The sequence below is a fragment of the Oncorhynchus tshawytscha genome, linkage group LG09 (genome assembly GCF_018296145.1).
Source record: "Oncorhynchus tshawytscha isolate Ot180627B linkage group LG09, Otsh_v2.0, whole genome shotgun sequence".
Classification (NCBI taxonomy): Eukaryota; Metazoa; Chordata; class Actinopteri; order Salmoniformes; family Salmonidae; genus Oncorhynchus; species Oncorhynchus tshawytscha.
This window is the reverse complement of record NC_056437.1, coordinates 46,293,919-46,316,910: the sequence shown is the minus strand read 5'-3', so window position 1 is coordinate 46,316,910 and position 22,992 is coordinate 46,293,919. Positions and strand designations below refer to the sequence as shown.

General features: G+C 42.2%; 1 protein-coding gene across 3 annotated transcripts in view; it reads left to right on the top strand.

The window, feature by feature from the left end:
- The window catches only part of LOC112258048 (ubiquitin carboxyl-terminal hydrolase 2-like), a 46,506-nt gene that overhangs the window by 19,670 nt on the left and 3,844 nt on the right, over positions 1 to 22,992 (top strand). For 2 of the 3 annotated variants that reach the window (XM_024432115.2, XM_024432114.2), the window contains 4 exons: positions 20,292 to 20,342; positions 20,463 to 20,586; positions 21,135 to 21,246; positions 21,485 to 21,595. In XM_024432115.2, the coding sequence (XP_024287883.1) occupies positions 20,292 to 20,342; positions 20,463 to 20,586; positions 21,135 to 21,246; positions 21,485 to 21,595 (398 nt within the window). Of the gene's footprint in view, positions 1 to 14,747; positions 15,324 to 20,291; positions 20,343 to 20,462; positions 20,587 to 21,134; positions 21,247 to 21,484; positions 21,596 to 22,992 lie in introns of those variants that run through there. The other variant, XM_024432116.2, reaches the window with a different exon arrangement.

The following is a 22,992-nucleotide window of genomic DNA, read 5'->3' as shown; positions in this document are numbered from 1 at the left end:
GTTAGATATTACTGCAGTGTTGGAACTAGAAGCACAAGCATTTCGCTACACTCACAATAACTTCTGCTAACCATGTGTATGTGACCAATACAATTTGATTTGATTTGGTATAGAAAGAGCCTATAGTGGCCTACACATAATATGGCAGAGTACATGGAACTAGATATGGACTGTGTACATTCACATATGACTGACACAATGCCACATAAGACATAAACATTCTGCTTGGCATCAACACGATGTGAAACAAGGGATCTGTTGTTTTACTCCCGCTGAGTCTCATTTCATTGAGTGACCAAAAGCTCTTGGGTAATGTCCTACACTTTGGCCACAAACTGACCGTGTACCCATGCCAAATGCTGTTGCTGTTCCCATCATAACGGTGACAATGTGTCAGTCTTATGTGAATGTACACAGTCCATACTCTAGTTCCATGTTGTACTCATTATGTGTAGGCCACTATAGGCTCTTTCTATACCTACATTGTATTTGAGTCCCCTTTTCTCCACTTCCCCACACAGGTGCGTCCACAATGGCACCCTATACAGTGCACTCCTTTTGATCAGGACCCCTACACAGTGCACTGCCTTTGACCAGAGATCTATGGGCCCTGGTCAAAAGAAAGGTGCAATGTAGGGAATATGTTCAATATCATACACAGCCAGGGACTTAAGGCCATAAGAAAGTTCAGCTCAGTGGGGTTAAGAACATGTTGGTCAGACCATGTTTACTTGTAAGTGAGTCTGTGTTGCAGAAAATACCAGAGGTACTTTGTCACGAATTGCTACATGAAGGGATATTACAGGACATTTTCTACAGCCAACTCCTCAGAGTGTCTATGTGTGTGCTTGGCCCAGGACACAAGCTCCTGAATGAGCTCTTCCTTCCTCCACTGTAGGTAGAGCTCTTCCTTCCTCCTCTGCCAGGCCTGGTTTGTTTGTTGCATACTTGTGATGTGTGGGTTGTTTTAAAGATGAAATGCCAGCCAAGTTAAAATGGAATTGTTGAGATGAAAACCCACTCACGCATGTGAACGCACACATACACACACACACAAAGATGCAGCAAGTGCATGTTCACCTAGTAACAAGGTGAAGTTGTTGTTTGTTTGTTTTTTAGTTTTTTACGTAATATGTAATTGTTGTACTGTATGTGTGTCTATAGGTTTGTTCAATGTTGTTAGTGTATCGAAGGTGTTTTGTCTGAAACATTGTACCCCCTGCTACTGTGGACCAGGTCTCTCTTGAAAAATATATTTTATCTCAATGAGAAAAACATGTATAAAGGAAGGTTACATTTTTATTTTTCAAATAAATAACAAAAAACAATGAGGACAAAAACACACAGTGATGCAGGCATGCAACCAGTGACATCGGGTTTGTTCACAGAGTTTGTTGTGGACCTGTTCCGTGGCAGTCTGTGAAACACTGCTCGAGGGGATAGTTCACCCAAATTACAAAGGACAAGGTATGACAGCTATCTATGCTTTGGTTTTATTTTCCTGGCACTGTTTCTAAATGCTAATGTTTTAGCATTTTTGGCACAAATCCCATTCCAGTCATACTGGTATTAGCATTTTTCGTGCATCATGTTCAAATCATCCGAAAGTATGTCAAATTGATTGTCACTTCTGTCTTTTGGATGTAAAACGGGTGTCCTAAATCTCCCTTGGCACGTATTGAAAGAGTAGGGGTGTTAACACCGGTGTCCTGGCTAAATTCCCAACCTGGCCCCATTTCCATCATGGCCACCTAATCATCACCCTCATTCCTAATTGGCAAATATCACTCCTCACCTCTCCACCATGCTTGCTGATATGTGGTGAGCGCTCTGGCACAAATGGTTGCTGTGCATCACCCAGGTGGGTGCTACACATTGGTGGTGAAAGAGGTGAGTTTCACCCCTTACTATGTAATGGGCTTTGAGTGCCTCATTATATAAATCCAATCCATTATGAGATTATTTGAACATGATGCGCAAAACATGCTAATATCGGTATCATGACTAGAATGGGATATGTCCCAAAAATGCTAAATTGTTAGCATTTAGAAACAACCAAATGTATTATTTTTATTAACCTTTATTTAACTAGGCAAGTCAGTTAATAACACATTTTTATTTACAATGACGTCCTACCAAAAGGAAAAAGGCCTCCTGCGGGGACGGGGGCTAGGATAAAATATATATATATATATATATATATATATATATATATATATATCGCTCCTCTTATAAAAGGATGAGAGCGCTTCCTACTGCCTGAGCTATGTTGTTGATGTAAATTGAGAAGAGCGTGGGGCCTAGGATTGAGCCTTGGGGTACTCCCTTGATGACAGGCAGTGGCTGAGACAGCAGATTTTCTGACTTTATACACTGCACTCTTTGAGATAGGTAGTTAGCAAACCAGGCCAAAGACCCCTCAGAGACACCAATACTCCTTAGCCAGCCCACAAGAATGGAATGGTCTACCGTATCAAAAGCTTTGGCCAAGTCAATAAAAATAGCAGCACAACATTGCTTAGAATCAAGGGCAATGATGATGACATTGAGGACCTTTTAAGGTGACAGTGACACATCCATGACCTGAGCGGAATCCAGATTTCATACCAGAGAGAATACTATAGACATCAAGAAAGCCAGTCAGTTGATTATTGACAAAGTTTTCCAACACTTTTGATAAACAGGGCAAAATAGAAATAGGCCTATAACAGAGGTGAGTTGGATTGCTGCATGGATTGCTGTCATACCTTGTCCATAGACTGCTTACAGGGTAAAGAAACCAATATGTAATTTGGGTGAGCTATCCCTTTAAATATCTTTGTCTCTCTCCACCCACTCCACTTTCTCTCATCCATCTCTTTTTGCTCTCATTAATTCCCCCTCTACTTGAACCCCTCCCCTCTCCCTCGCTTTCTCTCAGTCCATTCACCTCTCGCAGCAGCAGTCCAGAGGTGGCATCCATCCAACACCATGGGTCACATGCCCACACCACTGTGCTTACCCCCTCTCAGTGTACTAACACTCCTATTAGCATTTGTTACTCATTTGTCAGGCACATGGCCCCAAAAAGCAGCTCAATACTCTAACGCTGCCACTTTGTGTGTGTATGTACAGTGCCTTCAGAAACTATTCAGATCCCTTTACTTTTTCTAGATTTTGTTATGTCACAGCCTTATTCCAAAATGGATTAAATCATTTTTCCCCCTCATCAATCTACACACAATAACCCATGATGACGAAGCAAAAACAAGTTCAGAGACATTTTTGCAAATGATTTACAAAAATAAAAAACAGATATACCTTATTTACAGAAGTATTCAGACCCTTTGCTGTGAGACTCGATATTGAGCTCAGGTGCATCCTGTTTACATTAATCATCCTTGAGCTGTTTCTACAACTTGATTGGAGTCCACTTGTGGTAAATTCAATTGATTGGGGATTATTTGGAAAGGCACACACCTATCTATATAAGGTCCTACAGTTGACAGTGCATGTCAGAGCAAAAACCAAGCCATGAGGTTGAAGGAATTGTCCGTAGAGCTCCGAGACAGGATTGTGTCAAGGCACAGATCTGGGGAAGGGTACCAAAAAATGTCTGCAGCATTTGAAGGTCCAAGATCACAGTGGCCTCCATCATTCTTAAATGGAAAAAGTTGGGAACCCCCAAGACTCTTCCTAGAGCTGGCCGCCAGGCCAAACTGAGCAATCGGGGGAGAAGGGCCTTGGTCAGGGAGGTGACCAAGAACCCGATGGTCACTCTGACAGAGCTCCAGAGTCCCTCTGTGGAGATGGGAGAACCTTCCAGAAGGACCAACCATCACTGCAGCACTCCACCAATCAGGCCTTTTTATGGTAGAGTGGCCAGATGGAAGACACTCCTCAGTAAAAGGCACAGCCCGCTTGGTCCCGAATCTTTCTCCATGTTTCTTTGATATCAGTATCGGTGATTAAATTACGTGATATCTCCCTCCAGCTGTTGTTTTTGCTAGCTTGTCTGAAAACAACCGCATTGAAGGGTTGTAAAGGTTCTTGTATTGTCTCACCAGATCGCACAGACGCTCCTCCAAACTGGACATAGACATAATTGCGCTTAGCAAATCTCGAAATAAAAGGCACAAAAAAGGAAGCTTGCAAGTAGTAAAAGAACGTCCATCTTTTCTGTATTTATACCAGAAAGAATAGCAGAGAAGATGTGATGTAGACACGGACGGGACTTCCGTTGCAAAACTCACTCTAGTGCCCCTCAGTCTTCGCAAGAAATGATACATCGGGTCTCAATTTCCAGGTAGGAAAAAAAACTGTCGAGCGTATTATAAGGATCCGCCCCTTTTGTGACACAGAATTAGATTGCAACACTGTGCTACGCTCAGTCGTCCCTGTATGCGTATTGTCTGTAGACCCCTTAAATCTACGGAAGGGCGTGAGAAGCATGAGCCTCCTAGGTTTTGTATTGAAATCAGTGTACCCAAAGGAGGACGGAAACTAGCTGTCCTCTGGGACCAAAAACCGGTGTTGGCATTTCTAACACACCAGACATTATTTTCCTTGAGGTGTCCACACTGGCCCATTATTTTCCTTGAGGTCCCCATTATTAGCCAGTTAATGATCATTTTGCGCAAAAATGGACCAGCCCATCTGCCAGAATGCCAGATGGTCAGTCCGCCCTGGGTTTTGCTTCTCTTCACGAAGATTGAATGGGTATGGTCTGAATAAATAACTGCTATAGCCTATCGATCGTTCTCGCACTTCTTTCAAACTCATAGCGAGTTATTTTGGCTGCTGTGTTTAACATTGAACAAACAAGAGCTTGCATAATATTGTTTCTCAATATAAGTGCCTGGGTGTCTAGATTGATGTCCGAAGTTGTCCTTCGTAACGCATATAGAAAATCTGACTAAGAAGCTGAGATCCAAGACTGTTTTTTGATATTGAAATAAATCATGCCTCAGCATTGACAATTGGAGAAGGTTTGCTCTAACAACGGTTCTCCCTGTATTGGTTTTTGGTGGTGTTGTTTACATGCATGTGTCAACCTCTGTTTTGGAACCCTTGGACGCAGTCTACCATTCCGCAATACATTTTATCACGGGAAAATTTTAGGACTCGTCATTGTAGTTTGTTCCCAACAAAGGGGCTTTATTACAGACAGAAATTATCTGGAATCAGCTCTGGTGGACATTCCTGCAGTCAGCATGCCAATTGCACGATCCCTCAACTTGAGACATCTGTGGCATTGTGTTGTGTAACAAAACTGCACATTTTAGAGTATAATGATCATGCTGTTTAATCTGCTTCTTGATATACCACTCCTGTCAGGTGGATGGATTCTCTTGGAATAGGAGAAATGCTCATTAACAGTGATGTAAACAAATTTGTGCCAAAAATTTGAGAGAAATAAGCTTTTTGTGCATGTGGAAAATTTAGAGGATTTAAAAAAATTTCAGCTCATACATTTGGGGACCAACACTTTACATGTTGCATTTATATTTTTGTTAAGTGTACTTAGCATGTTAGTTAACCCTTCCTTAAACCTTTAACTCCTAACTATAAACCTTCACCTTAACCCCTAACCTAGCTAATGTATTGCAAATTTGTAACATATTGTATGATTTGTAATTCGTAGTGTATCATACGAATTGTAATTCATAACATATTAAATGAATGATGGACATCGACAAATTCATACATACAAAAAATGCTATTTGATATTACTGTAGCATAGACTATGGTGCAGCAAATGTACCTGTCACAAGGAAAAAAGTTACCAGCTGATGAGATGATGCATGCATTGTGAACTGCGCTCCATACTGAGATGCGCTGTCTGTCCGATAAATCTCGATAACTGGTTCCCACTATTAAAACCTATTCTGTTTTACACATCTCTGATGTACACAGATACCTCACTGATAGGGTGATAGTGGAGTAAATGTTTTAGCATACAGTGCATTTGGAAAATATATATTTCCAGATTTTGTTAGGTTAGCCTTTTTTAATTTAATTTATTAAATTGCCTCCCCCCTCAATCTACACACAATACCCCATAATGACAAAGCAAAAACAGGCCTTTAGACATTTTTGCAAATGAATAACAACTATAGATTACATTTACATAAGTTATCAGACCTGCTTTAATTTTGCTGATATTTCAATATCTAACATTACATACAATCTGGGCAGGTGCTACAGTGATTTTTCAGTTTATTGTATTTTTGTCATGAAGTGGAACGACATTTATTGGATATTTCAAACTTTTTAACAAATAAAGAATGTTTTGAAATGATCCAATACCTAAATGACTAATGATGATAAATACAATCCACCTGTGTGTAATCAAGTCTCCGTATAAATTGCACTGTGATTCAGAGGTCCGTTAAAAGATTTTACTGTTGTGAAGAAGTTTAAAGCCGGATTTGGATACAAAAGATTTCCCAAGCTTTAAACATCCCAAGGAGCACTGTTTATTGAAATGGAAGGAGTATCAGACCACTGCAAATCTACAAGACCTGGCCGTCCCTCTAAACTTTCAGCTTACAAGGAGAAGACTGATCAGAGATGCAGCCAAGAGGCCCATGATCACTTGGATGAACTGCAGATTTTGTCCATAGGACAACAATCAGTCGTATATTGCACAAATCTTTTATGGAAGAGTGGCAAGAAGAAAGCCATTTCTTAAAGATATCCATAAAAAGTGTTGTTTAAAGTTTGCCAATTGGGAGACAAAACATGTGGAAGAAGGTGCAGATGAAACCAAATTGAACTTTTTGGCAAATAAAACGTTATGTTTGGCCAGCTTTGAACACATCATCCCCAGTTCATGGTTTGCCTTTTTTCAGCAGGGACAGGGAAGATGGTTAAAATTGATGGGAAGATGGATGGAGCCAAATACAGGACCATTCTGACCTGATGGAGTCTGCAAAAGACCTGAGACTGGGACCCTTTGTCTTCCAAAGACAATGATCCAAAACATAAAGCAAAATCTAGGGTTAAAAAATAAACATATCCAGGTGTTAATTTTTCTGTGCAAAACTGCTGTTCATAAATTTAACCTCACTGAGCTAGTTTTGCATTTAGTCTTATAAACTGATTACCCCAAGCGACTTACAGCTGTAATATGGGCGATTAATTTAAGGGGGCTGAATAATTTTGCACGCCCAATTTTTCAGTTTTTGATTTGTTAAAAATGTTTGAAATATCCAATAAATGTCGTTCCACTTCATGATTGTGTCCCACTTGTTGTTGATTCTTCACAAAAAAATACAGTTTTATATCTTTATGTTTGAAGCCTGAAATGTGGCAAAAGGTTGCAAAGTTCAAGGGGGCCGAATACTTTCGCAAGGCACTGTATATGTCATATTATGACCCTGCCCTCAAGACTGCTAGTAAACACAGTTTATCGTAGTTCTTATAATTACGATTGAGTGTATGGCTGGGCGATATATCGAATTAATTTTAATGATTTATTGTGCGATATTTGATGCCTGTATGCCTGTATTGCATTAATCGAGTTTTATTTTTACATTTACGAGCGTTTATGTACGCTTATTCTCATGTTGTATTTTTGGTCTCTTCTCCTTCGCTCCTTCTGTGCTGTGTCAGAGAGGAAGAGGCGAAGCGAGAGGTTTTACTCTCGCCTAACTGTCCAAAATAAACCCAATGTGTTTCTATGGGCTTATTTTGGACCTATACTTGTATCCTGCCTTCCCGCCGTTGGGGCGACTCCCATTGTTAGGGTGGAGACATGAGCATCTCCCCATTATATACAGGTCTCTGTCCGGGTGCACCTTACCATTAACACACACACACACCAAGCCCCTCCTCCTGCCACTCACAACAACCAAGATGAGAGATCACTTCTTCCTTTCTGACAAGCGGTTTAAACTCACTAATTGCATTTGAGGTTTGGTCCAACAAAATCAGCCATATGAATTCCGAAACACACTGAGACTCAAATTGCGCGCAGAGCAGAACCTACAAAAACGGGAGTATCAATGAACATTGATTCCTGAAAATTAATGCTCAGTTTATTGCGTGCGGCATTGAGATAAAACGGACCGCTAGTAGCATTTTAGCCAAATACTGTTATATTATTTGTCTAGTCTGTGTTAAAGCATAAAACACAACTATATAACGAATTGGCAAGTCGTTCTCATTCGGGGAAATACGGATAGCCACTCGACATTTCAACATCTGAACAAAGTGGACAGGCTAGCATTCTGTTCAAACTGTTGCAGATGGACAGAAGGGCGTGTTTATAACAAGTCAACTGGTCTACCTTGTTAGCTACAAAATAGATCCAAATTGGATCAAATTATTACAAAGCTGCCAACTCCCACTCATTGGCAGTGAGACACACGTTATTGACCCTCGCACGCCACACCTCTTATATATCACGCAACGAAAATTACTGCTTTTATTTTTCTAATGAGTCCATTGTGTAGTGTGTAAACTTTTCAACTGTGCTCCATATCGCTTTGACATCGTGGCATCTGCGACTTCAATTTTACATCAAGAGCGGAACCTCGATCATTGTCTTGTCACAGCACTGTGAACCGCGGCACATTGAAGCATATGATTGGTCTTGTTAAATACGGGATCTAGGGGGTTGGATGCGCGTTTTAAAAAACAGCCCCTCAAAATCAGAGTGGAGCTGAATGGAGAGAACGTTCTCCGTTGACTTTATAAAACTGTAAAAAGAGCGGCACGGTAGCGCTGTTTTATGTACAATGGTGTCAACAAAATTAGGTTGCTGTTACTCCGGGTCCTATTGCAGAATGCAGCCTTTCGACAGCATGTACAAAAGTCGATTTAATCCACACTTGCAGTCCCCTCGTTTGACGATTGGCAGGCTGTGACAGCTAAAAGGCAGCTACATACTGTATGTTGTAGCTGGGAAGTTTGCTAGGGTGACCTGATTTGTAACCATGAACATCATTTTGTCAAAGTTATTATGAACCCAAAAGTGTACGTTTGATTCTAGAGGGGAGATAATGAATATAAACATACTTTGGTCATGAGATTTCATTAGCAATGTACTTTATTTAGTCTGATCAATGGAACTATTCTTATTCTTAACAATGGGCTAAAATAAAGGGTAATTCATGTGCTTGTCAGCAAGAACACTAATGTTATTCCCCACACTGACATTATTGTATTCTGCTTCTTCCCAATTTTGCCACTGTAATCACATATTTGAAATCTGATATGACTCTTTGAAAATGAATTATATCAGGCTATGCAGCCATTCATGGGCAGTTTTGAATAAGTCCTACATATTACGTCCTGCATATTAAATGCTCCAGACCTCAAATATATATTTTGACATTTCAGTATTGTGCACATGCTAGGCAGAGATGGTAGGGGGGACTCACAACTCATAAACTCATTATATTTTGTCTATGTCGAGTAAGATGATGGCAAGAATCTTCAACTCGTTGGCATTAACCACCTAAATATTGATATACATTAGATTTGTCTTCAAGGTTGGGTGATTTTGATAAATTAATTGTTATAACAAGAACATTTTCAAACACCCAGCAGTTGGGAAACAGATCAGGGGTGGACAACCATTCTGAAGAGCAAGCAGGGTTTTATTCCAGCCCTTTAAAAACAAGTTTTTACCCCCTTTTCTCCCCAATTTCGTGGTATCCAATTGTTAGTAGTTACTATCTTGTCTCATCGCTACAACTCCCGTATGGGCTCGGGAGAGACGAAGGTCGAAAGCCATGCGTCCTCCGAAACACAACCCAACCAAGCCGCACTGCTTCTTAACACAGCACGCATCCAACCCGGAAGCCAGCCGCACCAATGTGTCGGAGGAAACACTGTGCACCTGGCGACCTGGTTAGCGTGCACTGCGATGAGACAAGGATATCCCTACCGGCCAAACCCTGCCTAACCCGGACGACGCTAGGCCAATTGTGCTTCGCCCCACGGATCTCCCGGTCGCGGCCGGCTGCGACAGAGCCTGGGCTCAAACCCAGAGTCTCTGGTGGCACAGCTAGCACTGCCCTAGGGCTCAAACCCAGAGTCTCTGGTGGCACAGCTAGCACTGCCCTAGACCACCACGCGAGCCGAGAGGCCACAAGCCATATTTAAAGAGAGTTCACCAAAATGTGTGTCCTTGCCTTGAAAGCAGTCTATGGACAAGGAGACTGCAATCTATGATTTGGTTACCGACTGCCATTAATATTAGTATTTCCTGTGCAGAGCATTGGTGTAGTGCAGGTGTGTCAAACTCATTCCATGGAGGCCCTAGTGTCTGCAGGTTTTAGGCTTTCCCTTTCAATTAAGACTTCAATCTAGCAACCTTTTGGTTACTGGCCCAATGCTCTAACCACTAGGCTACCTGCTACAACTTTCCACTGGAGAATAGGGATCAATCCGTGCTTCTGACCTTCCCACGGTTTCTCCCATTTGCCTGTCTCCCCATCTAATTTCATTAGCTTGTGAATAAAGTGTCAAACCACCTAAAAAATGTGTAAAAAATATTAGCATACTTTAAATTTCATCCCCCCCCCAAAATCTCAGAGTAACAAAGTTGTACATTTATTTTGAATACACCTGACCTGTTTTTTTTTTTACCCTGGTCACAGGCCTAAGCCAATACGTAAAAATCCAGGTAATTAGATTTAAAACAGTACAATTTTCCTCCCCCTGACTCCTTCTAGGTAAAAATATCACTCCAAGCTTTCTTCAAAAAGTTGGCTGCCCAAGGATTTGCTGGCTACTCACTAGCACGTTGGCTTGTGCTTGGAAGATTGTTTGAGACCTGTATTAATTTTCTATAATGCCTGCTACAAGAAGTTAGTCATTATTAGTAGGTCTGGGCAGTATAACGGATTTGACTATATACCAGTATTGATGTACTGACCGGTTTGGATTTTTACTTTACCTTATATAACGATATATTAATGTTTTGTTTGTTAAATGCAAAATTCTGTGTGCATATTTTACACGCTACTTGAGTCATCCCTCACCTCTCTCTCTCCATGCCACTTTCCACACAGACCTAGCCCCGCCCCCTGTCATTCAATGAACACATTTGTTGTTCATTGAGTGACACATGCAACAATGTTGATCACAACTATGTTGTTTCCACTTTGCTTCTTAATATAAATCCACAAGCGTTCTATAATTACACTATTAATTTGTGTTTCTTACATATGCAAACAGCTAGTTTGTCTTTTCTTAGATATTTTAGCTAAATAATTTTAGGCTCTAATGCCAATTACTAGTTAGCTAGCTAGCTATCTAGCTAATAAATATACTTAGTCAGAGCAAACGTAGATAGCTAATACAGCCTGATACCAGTGATGGTGTAGGCCTAAATCAGCATGCTGTTTGTGCAACAGTATCTTCTAAATCAAAGAGGAATAGGCAAAGCATAAATACACTGCTCAAAAAAATAAAGGGAACACTTAAACAACACAATGTAACTCCAAGTCAATCACACTTCTGTGAAATCAAACTGTCCACTTAGGAAGCAACACTGATTGGCAATACATTTCACATGCTGTTGTGCAAATGGAAGACAACAGGTGGAAATTATAGGCAATTAGCAAGACACCCCCAATAAAGGAGTGGTTCTGCAGGTGGTGACCACAGACCACATCTCAGTTCCTATGCTTCCTGGCTGATGTTTTGGTCACTTTTGAATGCTGGCGGTGCTTTCACTCTAATGGTAGCATGAGACGGAGTCTACAACCCACACAAGTGGCTCAGGTAGTGCAGCTCATCCAGGATGGCACATCAATACGAGCTGTGGCAAGAAGGTTTGCTGTCTGTGTCAGCGTAGTGTCCAGAGCATGGAGGCGCTACCAGGAGACAGGCCAGTACATCAGGAGACGTGGAGGAGGCCGTAGGAGAGCAAGAACCCAGCAGCAGGACCGCTACCTCCGCCTTTGTGCAAGGAGGAGCAGGAGGAGCACTGTCAGAACCCTGCAAAATGACCTCCAGCAGGCCACAAATGTGCATGTGTCTGCTCAAACGGTCAGAAACAGACTCCATGAGGGTGGTATAAAGGCCCTGGCGTCCACAGGTGGGGGTTGTGCTTACAGCCCAACACCGTGCAGGACGTTTGGCATTCGCCAGAGAACACCAAGATTGGCAAATTCGCCACTGGCGCCCTGTGCTCTTCACAGATGAAAGCAGGTTCACACTGAGCACATGTGACAGACATGACAGAGTCTGGAGACGCCGTGGAGAACGTTCTGCTGCCTGCAACATCCTCCAGCATGACTGGTTTGGCGGTGGGTCAGTCATGGTGTGGGGTGGCATTTCTTTGGAGGGCCGCACAGCCCTCCATGTGCTCGCCAGAGGTAGCCTGACTGCCATTAGGTACCGAGATGAGATCCTCAGACCCCTTGTGAGACCATATGCTGGTGCGGTTGGCCCTGGGTTCCTCCTAATGCAAGACAATGCTAGACCTCATGTGGCTGGAGTGTGTCAGCAGTTCCTGCAAGAGGAAGGCATTGATGCTATGGACTGGCCCACCCGTTCCTCAGACCTGAATCCAATTGAGCACATCTGGGACATCATCTCTCGCTCCATCCACCAACGCCACGTTGCACCACAGACTGTCCAGGAGTTGGCGGATGCTTTAGTCCAGGTCTGGGAGGAGATCCCTCAGGAGACCATCCGCCACCTCATCAGGAGCATGCCCAGGCGTTGTAGGGAGGTCATACAGGCACGTGGAGGCCACACACACTACTGAGCCTCATTTTGACTTGTTAAGGACATTACATCAAAGTTGGATCAGCCTGTAGTGTAGTTTTCCACTTTAATTTTGAGTGTGACTCCAAATCCAGACCTCCATGGGTTGATACATTTGATTTCCATTAATCATTTTTGTGTGATTTTGTTGTCTGCACATTCAACTATGTAAAGAAAAAAGTATTTAATAAGAATATTTCATTCAGATCTAGGATGTGTTATTTTAGTGTTCCCTTTATTTTTTTGAGCAGTATATTTTGGCTGCATGAAGCATTTCATGTAGCCACAGATTATAGGGTCCCCTAGGAAACACTGACCAACACTTTGGTTCCTACCCTGTCACAATAACTCCTTCCTGGCATTTTCATTCGTTGTCATGTCAAACAGCACTGTATTCAAAGTGCCCACAATTATTTATATTCTAACTATAGAATTAGAATAAACATATTTCCATGATTCCAACAGTTCACACACATTTTTTTTTCATGTAAATCGCACGTCAAATCGCAATTGCAACATTTGGGTTACAAATAAGGCCTCTATATTTTGCAGCCCTATGTGACAGTGTGGAAATGATCTAAAATGAGTGCAGGAAATTGAGAAATGTTATGAAAATGCAGGAAATTATTATTATTAAACAGTATAAAACAATCAGAATGGAGAAAGACCCATTTGAAATCACTTAGAATATATGTGTTGCCACCCTAGGGTCATGCATTACTCACAAAGCAAATGTAGGAGTTTTATTATTCAAAAACATAAAATACTGTCAAACAATTTTTAAATACCATTTTATGATATTTTGGCCATTTCCCCCAGGGTGCATTATGCATGGTTCTGGTCATTTTTATTTTTATTTTTTTACAAAAAGGGCATTTTAATAGACAGACTTGAATGCCAGATCAGTGATTATTTCAAAAAAGACAGATTAATCTATTTTTTATTTAAAAAAAAATCATTAGTGGGTCTTATTGTTGTGGAAGGCACATATTTAGCCTAGGTATAATTTCACAATCCCTGAATTTATTATATTATTGCTGACTATTTGCAATGCAGTGTGTTTTACCTTTAATTGTACAAAAAGCTTATTTAGAGAACATTTAAATCGAGATATATATCGTGAATTGCACATAACTGAAAAAATCTAGATGGCATAAATGGCAGAAAACGGGGAAGGGAATACCTGGACTGGAAAGCAAATTTTCGTTCACAGTTGCGAAACCCTTTTCGACTGTGTGCCCTAATGAGCACAACCCTGGTATGCGAAATATCTGCTTGCGTAAAAAAAAGAATCTCTGTTCCAGGGAAAGGTTTGATTGGGTAAAGTGTTACATTGCTCTTACTGTACCCCAGGGTTGTATTCATTACTGTACACCGTAGCAACACGTTCTATAACGGAAAACGAAAACAACGTTTCTTATTGGTCAGATCCCTCCATGTTTCGCGCTGTTTGATCCTTAGTGAATGCGACTCCGTTTTGTCATTCATTCACAATATTCTAGAGAAACGCATGGCAATGCTTGAGCTAGGACCAACTGTTGCTTTAGTTTGCTAAATTTGCAAGCAACAAACGTTGGACGTTATTGACTTTTGATTGACATAATGCCATAAGCATGACATAATGCTTGTCATACCATGTTATAGGTTTTACTTATGACATTACACCGATATTATGCATTATATTGTCAAGCTAAATTCACATGTCAAGGTGGAAGAAGCCAATGCTGTAAGGCAAAGTATAAACATATATGGATGGATAAATTGATCTATATAGAGAGACCGCCAGACGTAAAATGTACGCATGACAGTAAGTAGCTTTGGATAAAAGCGTTAGCTAAATTGCATATATTATTATAGACGGACGAATATATCATGCATTTCCACCACCCTCCTCTCAGTCCTCATCCTCCTCTGTGAATGGGGAGAACGTCTCGTCCTCTGCCGTTTGACGTCTCGACAAGCATGAGATACTTCGTGACGTCTATTGAGTCCGAGGGGGCGTGTGCTGTGTAGTAAAACGAAAGGGCACTGCACACCGACTCTAGTTTATTCAACCCACACTGAGAGAGGTGGAACCTTATACAACCGAATCGGCATCAGTCTGCAGGCAGTGATATTCCATATTAAGTTTGGGGTCTAATGTTATTCTGGTAGGCAAAGTGCCGGTTGGGGCCTATATGTTACTGTTAATTTATAAGTAAAGGCTAGTATATAGGCTTGACTACCTGATCTATCGGGTTGTCTCACTTCTGACGGACTGCAAATCGCGACTATTGATCATCAACGCCTGTTTTATTTGATCATTAAAGTGTTTCGAAGGATTTTCCTTACCAAGTGCAACCACGTTACACAGGGACCAGCTACTGTTGCACCCGCGGTAGACAACTTTTCAGCATCGCCACCTCTAATTGATTGTATCGTCTGCTGTATAGACCGTAGCCTACACCGCCATCATGCCTAGTATGCGACATTCGTACACCGTCACCGTGCCCGAGGAGCCGCCGGTCACCGCATTCCCCTTCCTAAAGACGGACCTGCGCAGGAAGAGTCCTCCAATGTCGCGCTCAATGTTGGTGTCCACATTTGTGGGTCTTCTTATTAATCAAGCCAAGGTGAGTGCGCCTATTCGGTATGCAAGCAAAGGCATATTCAGGTAGCCGGTGCCCAAATTGTGACTGAGCGAATATATTGTCAGACGATTTTTGATATTAGACTTATGAGCCCATTTCATATTTACATTTATCATCGGATAGATTTGTTTTAGTTACAGGCGACATTTCCATCAACAACATAAACCTCAGGAAAGGATCATGTTGGCAGCTATAGTCTACGTACTTACATAACAATGTCACTTTACCCTGTCAGCAACAGATCAAATGTGTTATGAAATTGCTTTTAGAGCTTGAGCCCTTTAAACTACACTTTCCACGTTGGAACTTGGAATCTTGACGGGTCCGTGGCTTAGTTATTGATTTGCCAAAGCAAAAGTGAAGCAAGGCTAACTTAAATTCGGCACCTGTAGGTCGAATAGGCAAGCCTACATCCTCTCCAAAAAAAGTGACATGTTATTTCGACACCCGTGATAATATAAAATAATAGAATTACACTTTTGTGTGGTGGAATGTTGTCATCCTACACAGGCCAATATAGGCTCAAGGTTGTTGCGTTAACAAATGTGGATCCAAATATGGTATGACCGCATTCAATAGCAATCGTTTCAATCCAATAGGAATAGTTTCGCATTATGTTCAAGTCATCGGGCATCTGAAAACAGTGCTCGAAACAGCTGCCTGCCTGTCAATTTACTGTAACCTCGTGCAGTTTATTTGGTTACATAATCTGCAGTTTAGCAGTTCTTACAGAGCTTGGAGCATCCTGTACACAAGCGTTTCATAACCAGGACCCCCTGGGTTACTCTGGGAAGTAACAGCAAAAGGTTGGGAACCACTGCTCTAAACTGAGTAGGAGTTTGTGCACCGCTGGCTGTAATGCACATAATATAGGCCTGCTTTCTTCCGTTCCAGCTGTTCTTTTTTGGCCCTGAATGTAGGCTACACTGTACAGTACAGAGAATTAGTGACGGGGACAAATTTGTGCCTTTCCCTTCTGAAGCTCCAATGCAACATGCACTATAGTCTACTGAAAGGAGAAGAATTAGACCTAAAGAAAAAAGATAATCTGATGTGGCACAGACTACGTTAACACTACACAGTACTTTAGTCGTTCTTGAAATAATGTATTTTTAAAAAAAAAATATGGATAATGGCCTAAAGGCCTGTATAACATACAACATAGACAGGGGCCGTATGTATCAAGCATCTGAGTACGATTTTGATTTAGGATTAGTTTTGCTTTTAAGATCATAGAGAATACGATTACATGGACATGGGGGAACTGATCGTAGATCAGCACTTCTACTCCGAGACCCTTTATGAATACCGGCTCATTAATCCTTACATGAATAACCCTGAGGAAATGACAGGATGACCCCTAGTGGACAAACCAAAGTCTCACAATGCCCAATAGCACCTTGTCTATCATTCCTTCCATCAGTCAAGTTCTCAACACAAAACCTCGCAATGAAACACCAAACAAACCACCATTCATAATCATTGCCATCAGTGACTGCGGCTTAGCCCTTCAAAGTCAAACGTACCGCAGTATACATTGACCAAGAACACTGTCTTACCTCACTGTGTTCCCTGGTTGATAGAGGAAAGTCCCATCAGCACTTGTGGGTGAAGATGACCTGATTTTTCCTATTGTTACATAACCTCAACACATGTTAGGGTATCGAGAACACTGTTAACACCATTTGGCCTGTGTCACACTAACAATTAGGGGCGTGACGTTGTTTTACGACGTTGAACGAACACCAATAGATAAGGAATGTCAGCCTGTGTCTCCAAGAACGTCTCTTCTTATCTCATGTACTGTACAGTAAGCTGTGGGTGACTGGGTGCATGGGTCCTCAGAATGGGCTGAGGGCCTAAAGATATGGATGTCCTTTACGGGGACATCTAGAGAGCAGAATGTTCCTCAGTCAGCACCGTCACAGTGACAACCATCGCATAACCGTAATGCAACATTATTGCTGCTTTGACAACATTATCAATGGTTCTAATACGTTATCAATTCTTTATCCACCACAGTTTTTAGTCTTATTGGTATGGGCAGTACAGTCCGCCTACGGTGGTGTGGCTGCTGGGTGGTGCACCATATGCCAACTTTATGTGGGTACGAGTGTGTGTGTGAGAGAGCTATGAAGCGGGTTTTGTGTGTGTGTGTGCGCCCAGTCACAAGTTGTTTGGCTGTGACTAGTCCTGCAAAGCAAGGTTGGAGAACACAGCGTTCTCACCACTCTTACACTTTCAACCTGTGCCAACCAATGGAATATCTGCCTCCTCAGAACAGATGGGCCGTTAGCCAATCAGGGCCCTTTATTGTTGGACCCCCCATGTTCTGAGTGAGCCACATGCCAATAGAGCCCATTCTCTATAGGCCTCTCCTCAGTAATCACTGTAACAGTGTCCCTGGCTCTGGTGCTATTTCTACCCAGGGTGTGAGAAACTGACCTGTGCATGCGGCTCAAGCCATATGCTCCGTCTCAGCGCTAACGATGAGGAGTGGGCCCAGACACGCTCTCTGAAGGGCCATGTAAAGCAGCACTGTCTGTACTCAGTACTCACACTCCAGCTCAATGAATTTGGCCTTTAGTCAGTGCCTGCACTGCTCTACTAGTGGAAAGTGAACTCTGAGAAAGAAGTATGAGGAATTTGGTACCTGTATGGGTGTGAGAAGTGACATTGTGGTGCTACATACTGTACAGTATGTGGAGTGGTTTGGGGTGGGACAGGAGAAAGTCACTGACTCACATGCATCTGACTGCTGTTTCTACTTCTACTTCATTCACAGTGTGTGTGTCTATGGCGTGTGTGTTTCTATGGCATGTGTGTGTGTGTGTGTGCATGTTCTTTTTAAGCTTGTGTGTGCCTGACTGTGTTTATATTGTACCCATATGCACGTGTGATGCCACCCCAGTCCTGTCAGCTGTGGTGTCAGGCGGGTGCTGCCTCCCGTAGGTGTTTCATTCGTCAGCAGATGTACCAATGTACTTTCACCAAACCCTCCACTTCAATCTGGACTAGTCTAGCTAGAACACTAGAGGAATATTTCATATTAATATGTAACTTCCAAGAATTTCCAATTCCCGGAAATGTCCCTCTATTACAGCAATGTGTATTACGGGGACACTGTATACAGTGGGTTACATGAAGCAGTTAGCTCAGAAAAGCAACATTATCCATTAAACCTGCTTAACCCAGAACTGGTGTAACCCGGGGGGGGGGTACACGACTGTGATATGTGGTTGTCTCACCTAGCTATCTTAAGATGAATGCACTAACTGTAATTTGCTCAGATAAGAGCATCAGCTAAATTATTAAAATGTTATGTTTCTGTATAGCACTTTGTGACCTGCTGATGTAAAAAGGGATTCATGAATACATTTGATTAATGTAATGTACAATTATATTAAAAGTCTATAGTTTATAGAGTAAAGCAACTATATGCTTATGGCTTAACCCAGTATTCAAGGAAGACCTGGTCTGTCTAGTAGGTTCCCGTAAGGTTAGACTTTGTGCACGGGGGCATTGTCGCGCTGAAACAGGAAAGGCCTTTCTCCAAACTTTTGCTACAAAGCTGGAAGCACAGAATCATCTAGAATGTCATAGTTCCAGTGAAGGGAAATCTTAAAGCTAAGGGGCCTAGCTCAAGCCATGATAAACAGCTCCAGACCATTATTCCTCTTCCACCAAACTTTACAGTTGGCACTATGCATTTGGCCAGATAGCGTTCTCCTGACATCTGCCAAACCCAGATTCATCTGTCGGACTGCCAGCAGGTGAAGCGTGATTCATCACTCCAGAGAACGCGTTTCCACTGCTCCAGAGTCCAATGGCTGCGAGCTTCACACCACTCCAGCTGACGCTTGGCATTGCTCGGAATTCTATCACGTGGGCTGCTATAAAGTTATCACCTCAAGGGCGGCAGGTAGCCTAGTGGTTAGAGCGGTGGGCCAGTAACCGAAAGGTTGCTAGATCGAATCCCTAAGCTGACAAGGTAAAAATCTGTCGTTCTGCCCCTGAACAAGGCAGTTAACCCACTGTTCCTAGGCCGTCATTGTAAATAAGAATTTGTTCTTAACTGACTTGCCTAGTTAAATTAAATAAATACAAATAAAAAAGGGTCTGTGACATCACCATGCGATAGGAGCCTGTTGGAATGGCGACGATTAGCAGAGCAGTGGCAGATTTCTCCAGTGATACTATGTCATATGTGATCCCTGTGACAGGGTGACAACCCGTGAGTCTCTCGCACACATGGGGAATGCGGTATACGCCGCCAGACGCTGTCATATGTTCAGTATGCCGACTATTCTCATCCCAGCTCTATGTGCTTACACCGTAGTGTTACTGTAGTAATACCATACCCTTCAGACAACGTTACACCACTCCAGTGAACATCCAACATGTCAGTGTACACTACTGTCATCAAAGGCCATATAGTTCATGCACTGTGTATAATTAAGCAATAAGGCCCGAGGGGGTGTGGTGTATATGGCCAATATACCATGACTAAGCGCTGTTCTTACGCACAGCGCAAAGCGGAGTGCCTGGATACAGCCCTTAGATGTGGTATATTGGCAAAATACCACAAACCCCAGAGGTCCCTTATTGCTATTATAAACTGGTTACCAATGTAATTAGAGCAGTAAAAATAAATGTTTTGTCATGGGCTTTCAGCCAATCACCATTCAGGGCTCGAACTACCCAGTTTCTAATGTCCGTGTTTTCACAACAGAGTCAAATACTCCGCGGGGGTATATAGTAATACCACCAGTTTCTTTCAGTACTCACTCACTTCAGTACTCAGGGTTATATTCCCTGACTCACAAGAGCAGGCTTAAACTGGTGACCTCGTGTTTGGTCCCATGTTCTTGTATGTACCATAGTGTGACTGAGTGAAGAAAGATTTCTGCTGTGCTCTAACCCGCGTCTCTCTTTTCTTTGCCTCAAAAGAACTCCAAGATTCCTCAAGGCCTGGTGGGACTGAGAAACCTCGGCAACACTGTGAGTAAACCATTACTTCAATCACAAACACGAGTCTGTTTTTACACTTTGTTTATGTCTGGTCTGGTTGGTAGTGGATCTGATGTCGTCTCTCCTTTCTCTCTCTCTGTCCTGGTGTAGTGTTTCATGAACTCAATCCTGCAGTGTCTGAGCAACACTCCTGACCTGAGGGACTACTGTCTGAGGAACACGCACCGCACCGACCTCAACAACAACTGCAGGGCCAAGGCTGCTCTCATGGAGGGTAAGGCACACTACTGATCCAACAAGGAGCACTTTACTTAAGCCTGAGTGTAAAGTGCATTGTTAGAATAACATTGGGACGTTACCAGCTGTCAAATTCTGAGAAGGTTGGAAGTGGGCCAGTGTGGACTATTTGGTAATAAAACATAATAATAATCCGTTATTTCCCTTAGGACAACATTGTGTAAAGAAGCACTAACTATGATTATGCAGCATAATTATCATCCTAAGAATATTTCCAGAACCACCTGGGGACACTATAATACTGACCTCTAACAACCTCTATGCTTAATACTTGGACAGATTGTGTCGTAAATTCATTTGAAATTTATAGGAGCTATTCTGCGCAAGCACACACACACACACACACACACGGTTTGGAAATTATTAACATTTGATCAGTAGCTAACGTCTGTCTTCTACCTGATTGTTATTCTTCACATGGCTCCTCTCCCTTGCAATGTGACCTCTGCTTCACAGTACAAGGGCTCTAAAAGTGGTCTCATTTTCTTTCCCCTGTCTCTCTCTCTCTCTCACACACACACACAGAGTTTGCCAAACTCACCCAGACCCTATGGACGTCAGTCAGCAGCGAGGCCATCAGTCCCTCAGACTTCAAGACCCAGATCCAGAGATACGCGCCCAAATTTGTGGGATACAAGTAGGTTAATTCAGAAAAGGGCTGTGGTCTGTTCTAGTAATTATATTTCTATGGTCATACGTGTGCCGCGAGAGCGCAAGTTCATAAATTAGTGTTAGATATTAAAAACGGCATCTCGCTCTCTCTCCCTTTCCCAGTAAGGCATTAATGTCTGTTAATATCTTTCATTTTCATTTCTTATTTTGTGGTTGAAAAAAAAGAAAGCTTTTGAAATTAAATGTCTCTCTCTCTCCTCTAGTCAGCAGGACGCTCAGGAGTTCCTGCGTTTCTTATTGGATGGCCTCCACAACGAGGTCAACAGGGTCACAGTGCGGCCCAGGCTCCCAGCTGAGGACATTGACCACCTCTCGTAAGTTTCACCTCCTGTAGCACCAACCCAGGGACATGTCCAGTAGTTTTAACCATTTTGAAAAGGAAAATCAGCGTTTCTTAGTGGACAAGCCTGGTAGTCCCTTACCTTTTCAATCCGTTTTCTTCTGTTTGGTGCCTACCCACTGGGCCCAGACATTAATTCAACGTCTATTCCAAGTTGGTTCTACGGCATTTCATGGAAACAATGTTGATTCAAACAGTGTGTGCCCAGTAGATAATGAACCTGACCTGTTCTCCTCGGATTAGACATGCCTAGACATGCCTCATGGCATTCAGGCAGTTAACTGCCTTTTATAATGAGTCATGTTTTATTTGTTAAAGATATTCTCTGGTACTTTTGAATAGTTTTTAGCCAGTAGTTCTGAAAGTAGTGCACGAGCCAAAAGTGGTCCCTGAAAATTGTACACTACTTCACAAATGTGTGGATATGTGCACCACGTCATTGCTCTCTCCTCTACTGTGTGCATTTTGCTAGCTCTCACTCAAATGGCGAGAGGCTGTAACTAGAATTGCTAGGGGGCTGGCCCACATGGGGGTAAATGGCATAGGACAGCCTCCAGAAAACAGTTGCTTTCAAACTAGGTACTTCGTGGCTGATTGAAGTAAGTCAGTAATTCTGTAAACAGATTATGCATGCATGAACTACACATTGCCACATACAGCCCAAAGCTGCAGGTTTCAAAAAGACTTACTAGTCAGCAAAGTACCAGAGCATGTCTTTGTGCTTTTTTACCAAGACTGGGTGCCCCAGTTTAAACCAACCTGGTATCTGTATTAAAGAGGAGTGTGTCTGTTGGAGAGGACAGCTTGTTTGATTGTAAACTCACTTGGGATCTGTGTTAGAGGACCCAACTAGCACATTTGGTTCCTTGGAAGTTGTGGGAATGTACGCGTTTGGTTTCCCATTGGTGCTGTGAACGAAACGTATGGCTTCCTGAAAGGGGAATCATATTTTTTTTAAGTGAACATTTTACCTGTTCTGGGAACATCCATTTTTAGGTTTCAGCGAGGTTCTGATAATGTTTTACTATGATTCCCTGAAAGTTTTCCTGGAAGGTTTTATTAACGTTCTGAGAATGGAAATGATAGGTTATTTGAAGGAAATTAAATAACATTCTGAGAACATGTTTCAATCAGACTTTTAATAACACTGCTAGCTTAATTTGGGGTAACTGTTTTGAGCTCCAAGCACTGATAGGACACATGGAAATGAATTTGCTTAGGCATTAACCTATGATTTTCTGTTCTCTATCCATGGAATTAGTCCACTACGCCACCAGGATGCCATGTTTTTTCACACATACAATGCTGTTCATTGTAGTGAATTCAAACGGACCCTATTTCAAAGGAAACACAAAGTCATTAATATCACCT